This window comes from Anabrus simplex, chromosome 4 (genome assembly GCF_040414725.1).
Source record: "Anabrus simplex isolate iqAnaSimp1 chromosome 4, ASM4041472v1, whole genome shotgun sequence".
Classification (NCBI taxonomy): Eukaryota; Metazoa; Arthropoda; class Insecta; order Orthoptera; family Tettigoniidae; genus Anabrus; species Anabrus simplex.
The window spans coordinates 16,141,027-16,156,134 of NC_090268.1; the positions used below are offsets into that span (position 1 = coordinate 16,141,027).

Sequence of the window (15,108 nt, forward strand, 5' to 3'; positions counted from 1 at the left end):
CCCTGCAAGAAGCCATAAACAAATTGGAAGAGTGGTCCCAAGAAAATGACCTAGTTATAAGTAGGAAAAAGACAAAACTAATGAAATTCAGAAAAGGAGGAAATTTGGCGAACACTGATAGATTCACTTGCGGGGAAGAAGTACTAGAAATAGCCTAATGCTACAAGTACCTAGGACTCACACTGCAAGTGACAGGACATGCCTTTTCCAAGCACATTGAAGACAGAACTGTAAGAGCAATAAAGGCGACTTTCGAGATAAAGAAACTGAGTCTACTATTCGTCACAACAGCCCTGAGACTATTCGACATAAAGATTGCTCCCACTGCCTCATACGGCACACAGCTTATATGGAACCACCTCACATACTCAAATATGAAGCGATTAGAGGGAATTGAAACAGCCTACCTGAAAAGAATGCTCTGTGTCTCAAAATACACGCAAAACAGAATAATGTATATCCTGGCAGACACAACCTTCTTTATAGAAGATGTGATGAAAGCTCATAATCTGATACCAACACCACAAAGCACCAGATTCCTAGAAGACAGGCGACAGAAAGCGAGGGTCATCAATCCCGGACTCCTCACCACCCCAGCGATGACAAGCAACGAATGGAAAAAGGCCAACTACCAACTGCGCCATTTATATACGAGAGTGGCAGCCCACGGACTACATCACCGAATATGTTCGACCAAGGGATACCATAGCCCCACCGACAGATGTCAGTGCACCATATGTGGAGGACCATGCAACACCTATCATATCATTTCCACACTATGCAAATGATGCTAATTTCGTTTATTTAATTAATACCTTGTACACAATGTGTTTATATTATTAAATATATAGGGCATTAAAAATCCCTATGTCTCCTAGTAATTTAAAAAAGAATTACAATTCATTACAGAAATAGCTCAATTCAATGGATTTAATACAGATACAATTAATAAAATCATCAATAAAACCAAATTAAAACTAGCAACAAATTCAACTCCATTAAAACCCGTCAAACCAAAATACGCTAAATTCACGTTCACTAACCATAGTATTCATCCGATAACCAATTCCTTAATGAAGCACGATGTAAAAATAGCTTATACAACAAAAAACACTAATTGTAACTTATTCTTTAATCATACCTCTATTAACGTCACAGAAAATCACTACTCTGGATCAGGTATATACAGATTAAAATGCTCTAAATGTAATTTTTCTTATGTTGGCCAAACTGGCCGCAGCTTTTCAACCAGATATGCCGAACATTTCAATGTACAAAGACATAATAAATTCTCTGCAATGGCCAACCACATGAGGGACACAGGGCATAAATTGACTACAATAGAACAGGACCTTCATATCCTGAAAAGAATCGAAAAAAGTAAACCCATGACAGAATATGAAAATTTGTTCATATTCCTCGACCAGAAATTTAACAAAGATAAGAATTTAAACAATATCATTGATTAAAAAAAAGCCCCTTGTACGAACAGATTTTATTATTATTACAAGAATCAATTCCCCTCACCAATAAATTCTTAAAAATTTTGAACCTTAAATTAATAAGCACTCCCACATCCTCTATAACTAACACACTCCCCTCCCTTCCCCACACCGCTAATACCTCCCATTCAAATACAACCAATAGACCCATAGCCACACCCACTCTAATATCGCTCCCTCCAACGGCATCCCACCACTACAATACGCGTAGCAATACACTTTCCTCTTTCTCCCCCACCAATAGTAGCCCCTCTCCAAGTACTACAAACAAGCCCATAGTCACGCCTTCGCAAACAGATCACCCTTCAATACAAACCTACAGCTATAACACTCGTAGTAAGAGCTCGACAGTCGTGAATAGCTTTTATCTCATAACATAACAAGTTACCCTCAACATTGTCAAATGGTAAGTGTACATGATTTCCACCTAAAAAAGTTTATTATGATTTTTTCATACAATTAACACCACACTTCTGGTTTCCTTTTACATATTCTATTTCTGATCCAACATTCAACATGTTACTACATTCAACTGTCACATTGCCTTTTCGACCAGCATTCAATAAACCCATATTCTTAACAAAGTTATAGTATTGTATCAAATGAGATGGTCCATAGAGGTCCAATATAAACATCGCTATTAACCTTCAACTACAACCTCGTACTTCTTCATCAAAGTGAACCAACACCATATGCTATTGACTTTTGACTTTTATCTTACGTAAACAAATAATCACAGGTCACTTGACCATCTTTCAACATTATTTTATTCAACATTATGTTTTAAAAAGTACGATTTTGATCGTCATTCTCGTCATTATCTAATACTAACCATTAGTTGGTCAACATCATTTTATAGCAATTTTACCATGTGTCTATAACAAAATGTTGCTTCGTTCATTTTACTTACAATAGTAGTCTTACAATGTCAATATTGCAAATACTTTCACCATTTGTCAACTTCTCACTCATAGCAATATCTTTTAAACCAACATTGTACCAGTCTTTACCATATGTTAATTTTTTCTCAAGTCTCTTCAAGGTTTTCTATAAATTAGTTTTATTTTATTTATATGTAAATCAGGTGCCTGATTTTATTTCAAGGTTAGACCCATGGCTGATGATGCCTGTATGTAAGGCAAAACATGTAACATTTTAATTAACTTGTCTATGTAATTCAACAAAGACAAGATTTATTGTATAGATTAGGTGGTCAAATTAATAATTTAACTTATTTTTATTAATTCAATTGGTGTAATCTATGTCGTTAGCGTGAGTCTAGCTGGCTAGTCTGTCGGTAACTTTCTGTTATGTTGTGCTCCGATTGATGTCACTGGCTACTTGGAATTGTACTTTTCGCTTTATTATTAATGTTGTTATTATTATCATCACTATAATATTTTAATTGTTTTGGAAATTACAGTAAATAGGGGTTCATTAATGAGCATTTAATGGCTTCGTTTTCCAGTAATTTTCTGATACGTCATTTTCTGGTGCAATTACGATAATAAATCAGGGTTATTTGTTAGGGTAAATTAAAGCCTTTCAAAAAGATATCACGGTGTGAAATTTTCTTTCTAGTTCCAAAAAGAGGCATTTTTCATGCACCTTTTTCCCTTTTTTTTGGACCTTTATCCCTTCTTCCCCCAAAATCCCCCTTTTGCCCCCTTTTTTCTTTTAAGTTTAATTCCAATTTATTCCGTAAGATTTCTAATCAATATTAAATATTTAACTTTCAATTAATGTCTCCTCAGCTTGCTGTGTACATGTGAATAGTAAGCCTATCTCTTTCAGTAAACACCACGCACGAGTTGAAAGCACACATGCAACAATGGAAAATAATTGTGTGTTCAACAAAACCTCTTTCTCTTATTTTACCGCTATAATGTACCCCTCAATAATGCAATTGACAATGAGTGATTCTACCCCACCTGAACCAGTAGCCTGCTGTTTGTGAATGTCAGTTTGTTACTGTGAGAGACGTCATCTGTTCGCATGAAGGTGGAGGCTGGTGACACAGAGATGTCAGCAACCGCACCTGCGTAGTTCCGAAAATTCAGACTGGGTTCTGCTCGAAAGCTACTAGAAATCGCTGAGACTGCAGTTCCAGCATGAATGACAACATTCTGGTAACTGTCGCGGTGTTATAAGAGAGCAGGGACAGAAAGTGAGCGAGTGAGCGCAAGAGTGAGTTGTGTTGTAGTCGCACTGAGTTAGCAAGTGAACTGGTGTTAGCACGGTTTTTACATTACTAAACAAGTGTACCAATATTACCATGCCAAAGGTGTCCAGTGCCCGACTTACTGCTCAGACTCAGGAATTCAAACAAGATTTCATAGACACTGATGGAACTGTTATGCGATGTACTATTTGTGATTCAAGAATTTTGTTACATGAAAAATACCAGCGAGATCACATTAACAAACACATTTCCAGCTCTAAGCATCAAATGAATAAAACACTTCAAGCAAACAAATCGTGGCAACCTCTATAATGAAATGTGTTTCAACAGAGTTCTTCAAAAACCCAAAATATAAAGGAATTAAACATTGATTTGTGTGCAACTCTTACATGAGCAGAAATTCCACTCAATAAGGTGAACCATCCAGCCTTCAAGGGATTTCTTGAAAAATACACACAGATGTCAATGCCCGATGAGAGTACTTTAAGAAAAAACTACATGGGGCCTGTTTACCAAGAAACCATACAAAGAATCAAGGAGAAAATGTCTGATTGCGATGTGGGAATCAATGTGGATGAAACCATAGACTCAATGGAACAGTATGTTTTCAACATTTTAGTTTTTCCCTTAGCAGAGAAGAAAGTTAAGCCCATGTTCTTAAAAATGTACGAGCTGCAGAAAGCCAATGCCAGTACAGTAATGCAATCAATTATGGGCTTCTGCCAAAAACTCTGGCCTACTGGTATAGAGTTTGAAAAACAACTTCTGGTTACGGACCAAGCTCCATACATGGTTTCAGCTGTTAACTAATTGAAACCTTTATTTCCGAAGTTGAAGCATGTGACATGCTTGGTTTATGCCCTTCACAGGGTTTGCGAATCCATAAGGAACGAATACGACATCGCAAATCAATTCATCTCTGCCCTGAAGAAGATTCTACTGAAAGCTCCGAGTTGTGTTGTTGCCTACAGGAAAACCACTGGCCTTCCCCTTCCAAATTTCCCTGTCATTACTCGCTGGGGATCGTGAATTGAGTGTGCTGCTATGTTGTGTAAGAATATTGACAAAATTAGAGAGTTTTTGCTTTCTTTAGATCCTTCTGACACATTATTACCAGAGAAAACACATAATTTGCAGACAGAACTATATTGTGTCCATAGTTAAAAGTACCTGACTGCAGTTATAAAACTATTAGAATAATCTAGATAAATCTTATGGTGATAATGGGATAGTAAAGGAATGGGAAGGAAGTGGCCATGGCCTCAATGGAGGGATAGCCTGACATCTAGTGGCACTATGTGAACTACTACTCCTCTGTCCATTTAGTACTTGAAAAGACCGTACATGCAGAGGCCTTTACTTATCTCATAGACAACGTCCCTGTTGACAGGATCCACTGCACCGGCACACTCCCAACATTACGTGCCACAGTTTGAAACTAAAGCTCCCTCAGCAAAGTTTTCCAAAGTGCTCTGATTATTTTCTTACAGAGCTTTGAGGCAAAGCACAAAACTAGTGCTCCCTCAGGAGCTAAACAGGTACAATGTCACAAAGGTCAATTTCTGTATTGAATATCCTGTTTCAGTACAGCCATTATTAATACGCCAAGTACGGAGTCAACTAACCCAGGATGCTGCTCATGCTGCTGTTGAAGTTTTTGTTCAGAACCTCAAGAAACTATTGTTGTCTCCACCTTTGAGGGGAGAACCAATGGTACTATTCCCGTGTAACGTAAACCCATGGTTTTCCTCGCAAGGTGGCACTAGTTGCAAATAACGTTGACCCATGGTACTCCACACATAATGGTGCTAATCACATGTAATCTCATGGTTCTAACGTCATCATCCCTTGCTCGCCCCTTTTAGTTGCCTTTTACGACCGGTAGGCGATATCGTGGGTGTACTCTTTGTTTGCGTCCCCCACCCACAGGAGATGGTTATTATATTAATGGGAATATTCTGGGGAAATGGAGTAATTAAATGGACAGGATAATTCCACATTCAAATTATTTTAAAGGCGAGATCACATAATAATAAAATATTTGCGTGGAGCAGAAATAAGGCTGGAACGAATGATGTTGTAAGAAGGTAATGACAGATGGTATGTTACTAATGGTTGATTAGAATTTTTCATCAAGCCCAAGAAAATGTCAAGTTGGAGGAACGCTAATTCAGTACAGCATCTACATCGTACTGCATCAATCATCTAGAAGAAGAGCGATCGCAAGCATCAGAAAAGATAGGTAGATGCGTAAACATTAGAGTGCATTGCTAAAGCATATATTATTGCATTTCAGTTGGAGGGACAGTAACGTCCCGAGCTCAATGAATACTGTTGATAAAGAAGCCATTGATATTTTCACGGCCCATACTTATAGACATGATATAGGCTTTTGGGCTTGTGCCGTGTCAAGAAGATGTAATATTCTTTACGTTTCGCAGAGAGCTGTGGTCTGCGTCATCAGAAGAAAAATCTCAACTGTCCACGAGAAAGGCTTCTTAAACAATGAGCTTTTGAATTTAGATGTTATAATAGGAGTGGAAATGGTACGTTCATTCGTCACCAGATGGCTCCCCTGATGCGGTACAGCGATAGCATGTAGGATGCTAAAAGGTTAGTTTTTTCCACCTATTCAATACATATAAATTTTATAAATTAGGAATTTATTGTTGATTCCACTTGAGACATGTTTCGCCCTTCATTGAGGGCATCATCAGTCAAAATATCACCTCAAGGTAAAAAATCAGGTAACTGGTTAGTAGTTGACGGTACAAATTAATACATATTATTAATACAATTACAAAAATTAAGTATGGGAAATAGTTGTACAAAAGTGATGGTTGAACATATAGGTTTATAGATGAAAAGTCAGCACCAATGCCTAAAATTAACATAGTAGAGTTCGGTAGTGGTGCTCTGGAGAAACAGTTGACGCAATCATAGGGAAATAAAAAGTTAAAAAATATTTACATTAAAACAATTAAGGGAGAAAAGGTGTAGTGTTCGGCGTCAATGTTTGTATGTTAATTTTAGGCATTGGTGCTGACTTTTCATCTATAAACCTATATGTTCAACCATCACTTTTGTACAACTATTTCCCATACTTAATTTTTGTAATTGTATTAATAATATGTATTAATTTGTACCGTCAACTACTAACCAGTTACCTGATTTTTTACCTTGAGGTGATATTTTGACTGATGATGCCCTCAATGAAGGGCGAAACATGTCTCAAGTGGAATCAACAATAAATTCCTAATTTATAAAATTTATATGTATTGAATAGGTGGAAAAAACTAACCTTTTAGCATCCTACATTCAGTATCTTCAGTACGGATAGCAATGATTTTTATCACTTGCAACAGCGATAGCATTCGAAGCGGAAGCTGACGGAACCATCAGAATTAGTCTTAGAGGGTCACATAACATGTGTATGCATCATCTGACATTGACAGGTGTATGACATTGACACAAGCCTGGAATGAAACATCTGGCGATGAGGAACGTTCGAATTTGTAAAACATCGAGACGAAATAACAATGTTATGCAGACTTATTTAATTCATGGATATTTATGTTGGAAGACAGTATGGGCTTTTTCCGGACAATCCGTTATAGAGAGTAAATTGTTCGCCGTTATAAATTCTCGCTATACTGGACTTCTACTGTATTTGAAGAAATCATCTTTTATTTCCAAAACTTCCTTTAATAAATGGCTGCCAGATCGACAAAGCATAACTAAAATATGCATACAAGCATATGATCCAAAAAATGAATGTGTTAATGATCTTGTAGTGGTTCCAATTAGCACAAAGATTTCTTTTTTAAATGTGTCTAGATGTCTGTGTAACCCTAGTGTTGATTATGTATTATCGTGTAGTTATCCCTGACTATAAGTAACTATTGTTTTTGTTTCTTTCACCTTACATTCCATAAGTGAGAATTTTCATTCTCAATCAACGAAACTCTAGAATCAAAGACAGATCTAAACACTACTCTTTATAATGTTCACTTAGAGACAATTAATTTTTAAAATTAAAAACAAATCTTGGTCTCATGAATATGGTATTCCTTTAGTGTAATCATTGTCAGAAGGGTACCAGAAAATGAATGTTGCAATTACACATTTTAAGGGCTGCTTGTAAAACATGGTATAATGTGCTCGGCAATGACGTCGCCGTATCCCAACACAAGGCGATAACAAATCATGGATATGGATTGACTGATATTTCCAAGAAAATAAAATCAAAAATCAAGAAAATCTTAGAGATCAATTGCATTGCATAAAACCTACCTGATGAGGCTTTATTAATTGAACAATTGATTGAAATTTGAAGTAATTTTGAAATTTGTCCTTTGTCCGCTCTTCTTCCAAAAGCTGCTGCCTGGTCATTTCAGCTTTAGCCTTGGCCTTGGCACTTGTTTCCTTCATCTTAGTGGACTCGAGCATGATTTTGCAATCACGACCGCTGCAACTGAATATCCATTTTATTATCTGCATGTCTGACTAGTAGAATTTACACAAAATGAAACCACAAGCTTACAAGGAAACAAATTTCAAATAAATACAGGAGCATATTACAGTAGAAGTTTGCTATAGCGAGAATTGATAAGAGCGAAAAATTTACTCGCTATAGCGGATTGTTGTTATATCCAATTTTTGTAAAAGTTGGGGAAAACCTCCATACACATTACAACCAGTATAAAACGGCAATCAATTTGTTCAAAACTTGCGCTTTCGTGGATGATATCCACACTACGACTTACTTGTTTATTTTTCGAAATCCGATACTATGTGAAAGTGAATGTTTCATTTCATCCAAGAGGACACTGAATGCAATCGAACCCCGCCTTTTTCCTTCAAAAAATTGAATCAGGCTTAAAAAGTACTTTGTAAAATCATATGAATGCCTTTCTTGTACAGTATGCATTTTTAAACTATCTTTGTCTTCATGCCGTATTTTTGCGGCTGCAAAATTTTTCTTTATTTTCGCAGGTTCAATAATCATTAACTTAAAACTGGCATCATAATATCGAAGAGAACCCATTGAAAAATTGCCAGCAATATCTGTTCCACGCGTATCTACGATACGACGATCCATCAAGAAAATATTCTTGCTGTCTATAAAACTGTTACTTTTTTTTTTCCTATTTGCTTTAAGTTGCACCGTCACAGATAGGTCTTATGGCGACGATGGGACAGGAGAAGCCTAGGAATGGGAAGGAAGCGGCCGTGACCTTAATTAAGGTACAGCCCCAGGATTTGCCTGGTGTGAAAATGGGAAACCACGGAAAACCATCTTCAGGGCTGCCGACAGTAGGGTTCAAACCCACTATCTCCCGGATGCGAGTTCACAGCTTCGCGCTCCTAACCGCACGGCCAACTCACCCGGTACTGTTACTTTTACTCAGCGTCAGCTACAACCGGCCGCTACACGCACGTCTCGCATGCTGGATTCGGCCAACTTCAGTAGCTAGCGATGTATAGGCCTAATTGCGAACGTTGAAGGTCAACGAACTAGTGTACTGCGCCGTGGTAAGGCCATTCCGCCCTTGCAGTTTTCGTGCACATACCTCACAATTTCATTTTCGACTTCTTTAAAGCACCCTTGTTGCAAGCCACTGAATGCATTTTTTTGCATAGTACGCATTTTTTAAGCTATCTTTGTCTACACACTATAATTGGCTTTAGTCAGGCCTATGCCGTATTTTATTGTGGCTGCACAATTATTCTACATTAAATTCCCGAGTGTTTAATAACCATTAACTGAAAATTGGCATCATAATATCGACGAGAATCCGTTGAAAAGTTGCCGACAATACCTGTTCCACGTATCTTTACAATATGACGATCTATCACAAACATATTCCCGCTGTCTATAAAACTTAACTTTACTAAGCGTTAGGTACAGTAGACGCATCATAACTCTGCCACTGAGCCGCGGCCTTTCTAAAAATTCGAAGGCTTGCATGTTTTGATGCCATTCTGCAGATTTGAGAAACGCTTTTGTAGAGGCTACTAGAACGATATTCTCTTCACTGTTTCCCCGACATCCAGTGACATTACACAGTTGCACTGTACAACCAGTTCCCGCGGCTAGCGATGTGTAATAAAGAGGCCGTCATTTATTGTCAACGAGTTGTGTGTGTGCGCGTGGGGGGGGGGGGGGAGAGTGTGTGTGAGAGTGTGTGTGTGGTGAAAAGAAGCATCATGGTTACTGCAGTAGTTGCGAGTGTTGTTCATTACTATTAGACTATGAATGCAAGACGACCCTTGATTTTCCACACGAGATTCTGAGGAAAAAAAAGTCATCTTGGATTTGGAGAAATACGGTATCACTCCAGAGGCTTCTGTGGCAAACAATTCAGTTTTCTTCTTCAAACGTCGTCAGCTAACCTAATCGTAAATGTATAATAAAAACATTCAAAACGCATGTAGACCTCCTCACTAAAAATTTACATGGGAATAGCCTTTCTGAAATTTAAGTAGACGCGAGAAAATATAAACTATCCTCTGAAATCAGTGATGTACGGTACTCTGTCATAATTTGAGGTGTATATTGCATATGTTATTTTAAGTAGTAATTTGTGTCTTTAATAAACAGCTAATCATGTCCGGTTCCATGGCTAAATGGGCTGACCTTTGGTCACAGAAGTCCCCGAGGGGTCGGGAACTTTAACCTTGATTGGTTAATTTCACTGACACGGGGGCTGGGTGTATGTGTTGTCTTCATCATAATTTCATCCTCATCATGACGCGCAGGTCGCCTACGGGCATCAAATCAAAAGACCTGCATCTGGCGAGCCGAACTTGTCCTCGGACACTCCCGGCACTAAAAGCCATACGCCATCCCTCTCTCTCTCTCTCTCTCTCTCTCTCTCTCACAGCTAATCATTTCATTTTTATCTAAAATATATAAGGTAGAACTTGAGTTTCATTTCAGTACTAAATTTCAGCCTTACGCCCCACAAAATGTCATATTTATTTTAAGGTGAGAGAAGGTGAGAGAAGGTGAGAGAAAGTCTCACGCGCGACCACTCACGTTACATTTCGGCTAGTGACCACTCACGGGTTAAGAAAACATGTTCTCTTTCATTTTGAATTTTCTTTATAGAACAGCAGTCGACACGTATTACTAATAAACTCCAACATCGCCTTCGAATGTCGACGAGAGAGCTCGCTTAGTGGACATAGTGAGGAAACTATACTGAAGGTGATCGATCAAACGCAACATAATCGCTGGGTTGCATAAATATTGGTAATTGTAAAAATCGTGCACGCTTAATCACTCGTGATAATGGATGCGTCAGTGATAGGACTCTCGCTGTAACTGAAGTACAAGGGCCATCCGGAAAGTAGTACCCGTTAGCGCCGCATGAAGCGCTGACGAATCGGGTAGCCGCTGGGCAAGGTCAGACCACGTCAGTGGCTTGTCTGCCTGCTCTGTGCAAGGTTGCGTGATGCTAGCTTTGTCTGTGTTGTGTCTGTGATCGTTTAAAATGTTTAAACAAATTGAGAACCCCACCAGTTGTGAAGTGAGGGCTGTGATTAAATTTCTTAATGCACGAAACGTTCGACCTTGTGATATTAATCGCCAATTAACAGAGGTGTATGGAGACAATGTGATGGACGAATCGTCTGTTCGGCGCTGGTATTGCAACTTCAACCTGGGGAGGGGGAATACACACGACGAGGAGCGTTCAGGGAGACTATCTGTCATTACAGACCAACTGCTGAGCGCAGTAGACGAATGCATGAAGAACAATCGGAGCGTCACAAATGATGAACTCTGTGAACATTTTCCTAATGTGTCTCAAACAATTGTTCATGAAATTGTCAAAGACCATCTGCATTATTAAAAAATCTGTGCAAGGTGAGTCCCTCACATGCTTACAGAGGAGCACAAAACCAAGCGTATGGCTGCAGCACTGACGTTTCTGGGACGTTATTCCGATGAAGGAAACTCTTTCCTGACACTCATTACTGGGGACAAAACAGGGGTTTGTTATGCATCAACTGAGAGTAAACGACAGTCAATGGAGTGGCATCATGCTCATTCACCTATCAAACCAAAAAAATTCAAGACAGTTCTGTCCACCAGGAAACTCATGGCAACCGTTTTCTGGGATCGCCGAGGTGTACTGCTCATTGACTTCATGGCCCATGGAGACACAATTAATGCTAACGCGTATTGTGAAACATTAAAGAAATTATGGCGGGCAATACAAAATCCGCGGTGAGGTCTATTGTCTACAGGCGTCGTTCTCCTTTATGACAATGCCAGGCCTCATGCAGCTGCGATAACACAACAACTTTTGCAGCAATTCAAGTGGAAAACCTACGACCATCCCCCTATAGCCCGGACTTGGCCCCTTTGGATTTTAATCTCTTTACAAAGCTTAAAGACTTTTTGGCGGGAAAAAGATTTGACAGCGATGAAGAACTTAAACGAGCCGTGACTACGTATCTCAATACACCGGCAGCGGAGGACTATAACACTGGAATACAAAAACTCGTCCCACGTTATGACAAATAACTAAATATGCAGTTGCTTAAGTGCGGCCAGTATCCAGTATTCGGGAGATAATGGGTTCAAACCCCACTGTCGGCAGCCCAGTAGATGGTCTTCCGTGGTTTCCCATTTTCACACCTGGCAAATGCTGGGGCTGTTCCGTAATTAAGGCCACGGCCGCTTCCTTCCCACTCCTAGCCCTTTCCTGTCCCGTCCTATCTGTGTCGGTGCAACGTAAAACAACTTGTTAAAAAAAAAAAAAAAAAAAAAAAAAAAAAAAAAAAAAAAAAAAAAAGGACCAGGTTAGGAAAATGAATGAAGATGGATGCCCTCGGGAGGGGGGTCGAAGGGGTAGTATGTGGTCCTGTGGGTGCACTTCTTGCTGATGGGAGTGTACTAGCAAAACACAGGAAATGCCATTTATTCCTACCAAGTCTGATACATGCACGTCCACGCCGTGGCCTCTGGGCAACAGGTACATTCTTTAAGGTACACGGCTAAGTCATGTAAGGGCAGAAAGCGAGTTCCCAACGCTTAAATGGAAACCAATCAGCTAAGGGAGACAACCCTAACAGAAAACATCGGTCCTCCAGGATTGCTGGGGGTTGGAGCAAGGTTAACAACCTCGCTCCAGAAAACCAACTGTTGCGAAGCCCCAGAATATGCCTCGGAATGGTGGATTTAATAAACGATGAGCTAAGCTAAAGGCAATGGACTATGCAATTGGTACATGGAACATACGCACACTTCTACGAGCTGGAGCGCTGCAAGTACTGATGCAGAGTTTAGAAGTCAACAAAGTGGACAAAGCAGCCACACAAGAAACTAGATGGTCAGGAAGGGATGAGATATGGGACACCAAAACCCACACAATATTCAGTAGTGGGAAGTCAAGGAATGCACAAGAAGGAGTAGCATTTATAGTACGAAAACAAGCTAAAGATGATGTACTACAGTTTTTGGCAGTAAATGAAAGATTGGCAACATTGCGTGTTAAAATGCGATTCTACAATTTAACAATCGTAAAGGTATATGCACCAATGGAAGACAAGGAACAGATAGTCAAGGATCAGTTCTATGCTGAACTGGAACGAGTGCTAGATTCAATCCCATCAAATGATGCTAAGATGATAATAGGAGACCTAAATGCACAAATTGGGAAGGAGGAGATATATCAAGGAATAACAGGGATCCATAGTTTACACAACACTACTAATGATAATGGACAGAGATTGCTTGACCTTGCTACCAGCAGAAACATGAAAGTGTTGTCAACTTGTTTCCCTCATAAAGAGGTACACAAGCAAACATGGATATCGCCGGATGGAAAGACCTGTAATCAAATAGACCATGTAATGATGGAGAAAATATGGGCATCCAATATCATGGATGTCAGATCATTCAGAGGAACAAGTTGTGGCTCCGACCACTTTCTAGTTAAGGCAATCTTAAGGTGCCGCATTATGAAAACAAGTAAGGAAGGAATGAGTAGGATAGTGTCACAGGTGATCAATATAGTGGAAGCGGAAAGTGTTTTTGAAGACTTTGTTTGTAAAGTATGATATAATGTTTTATTTGTAACGACCTAACCTGTACTGTGTAATATTTGTAACATATGTATTTGTAAATAATAGATTTCTATTCTGTACTTACTGGAAGTATCTAGAAAATTGTTGAACAGGGTGTGTTGCCTTTTGTGGGTTATGTGTTCTAGTAGGAATTTTCTAACTATTCTGGAAATGGAAGATTCGCGAACGTGTGTATTCGAGAATTTTAGTTAAAGTTCACGACGGGAGTAGGAATTGTGATTGGTGAACCTAGGAGGGGATGGGCGGACTCATGCATTCTGACTGGCTACTCCAAGGCCAGGGTTTTCTATATATAGTGAGCGAGGCAGCGTTCATGATAATTTGGTCTTGTCTTGGCCTGATCTGCCTTTAGTCTGTGTTGGTCTGCGTCGTGTGCGACGCCTCGCTTTCGGGATGGTGCACCTTCGGGTAAGCACTCTTACGTTCCGTTCCGGTTAAAATTTCCGTAATGTTCAGTTGCTATTTCGTATAGGAGTCTGCCCTAGCCTAACCTAGATTCGCCAAATTAATTATTTACAACGCCATAGGTTTTCTGCTGGGATTCCCAGTTTGTTTTCGAGGCATTCCCATTTCTTATTTCACTATATATGTAGATTGTAATTTAATACATTTACCTTGGGGTTTGCCTCTGGTAGTTCAGTGTCACTTGATGTACGCTAGAGTTTAGGAGAGTACATTCACTTCACTGTAAATTGTAATTGTTTTTACGTTGCTTTTAACCTACTAACTTGCATTGTACTACTGGATTTGTAACTAGTTGTATAGTTGGTTTGAAGTTTGAAACTTGTAGTGAAGCCCATTATCAAAGAACATTTAAGATATGTGTATCACGGAGCATATACTTCGTAAGTTGTAAGTTGGTGGATTTTGTTAGGAAAGTATTTGTAAAATTTCACTTGTAAATAATATTATTCAAATTTAAGGATCACGGTGATTTATTTCGGAATCTGCAATCTAAGCCATGTCCATGCCCTCGGTAGGTCCTGCCTGTTTCCACTTTCCTGGTTTATTATCCACTAGTTGGCCCTACTGATGTTGTTGATGGCTGAGATCCGCGTAGGCCAGCTCATGTTTCCCTCAGTGTGTAGTTGCTCTTACTTCCCTCCTTTATTGTGTTTAGTACCTTTTGTGTAATCACCATAGTAAAGGTTACATTCCTTACCTCCTTTCTAGTTCCCTGTGTGTGAGGTACATACAAGGAATGTGAAAGAATCTTAAAATAGAGAATTTACTGTTCTTGTGAATATAACTAATTATACAAACATCATGCACTGGTCACATCAGTGTTTTCCGGGCCAGGAGCATGTGATAGTGCCAACATTT

General features: G+C 39.2%; 1 protein-coding gene across 5 annotated transcripts in view; it reads right to left on the reverse strand.

The window, feature by feature from the left end:
- The window catches only part of LOC136871580 (S1 RNA-binding domain-containing protein 1), a 168,722-nt gene that overhangs the window by 57,752 nt on the left and 95,862 nt on the right, over nt 1–15,108 (reverse strand). For 4 of the 5 annotated variants that reach the window (XM_068227148.1, XM_068227149.1, XM_068227150.1 and 1 more), the window contains one exon: nt 7,978–8,158. In XM_068227148.1, coding sequence (XP_068083249.1) covers nt 7,978–8,158 — 181 coding nt within the window. The remainder of the gene's footprint in view (nt 1–7,977; nt 8,159–15,108) is intronic. The other variant, XM_068227151.1, reaches the window with a different exon arrangement.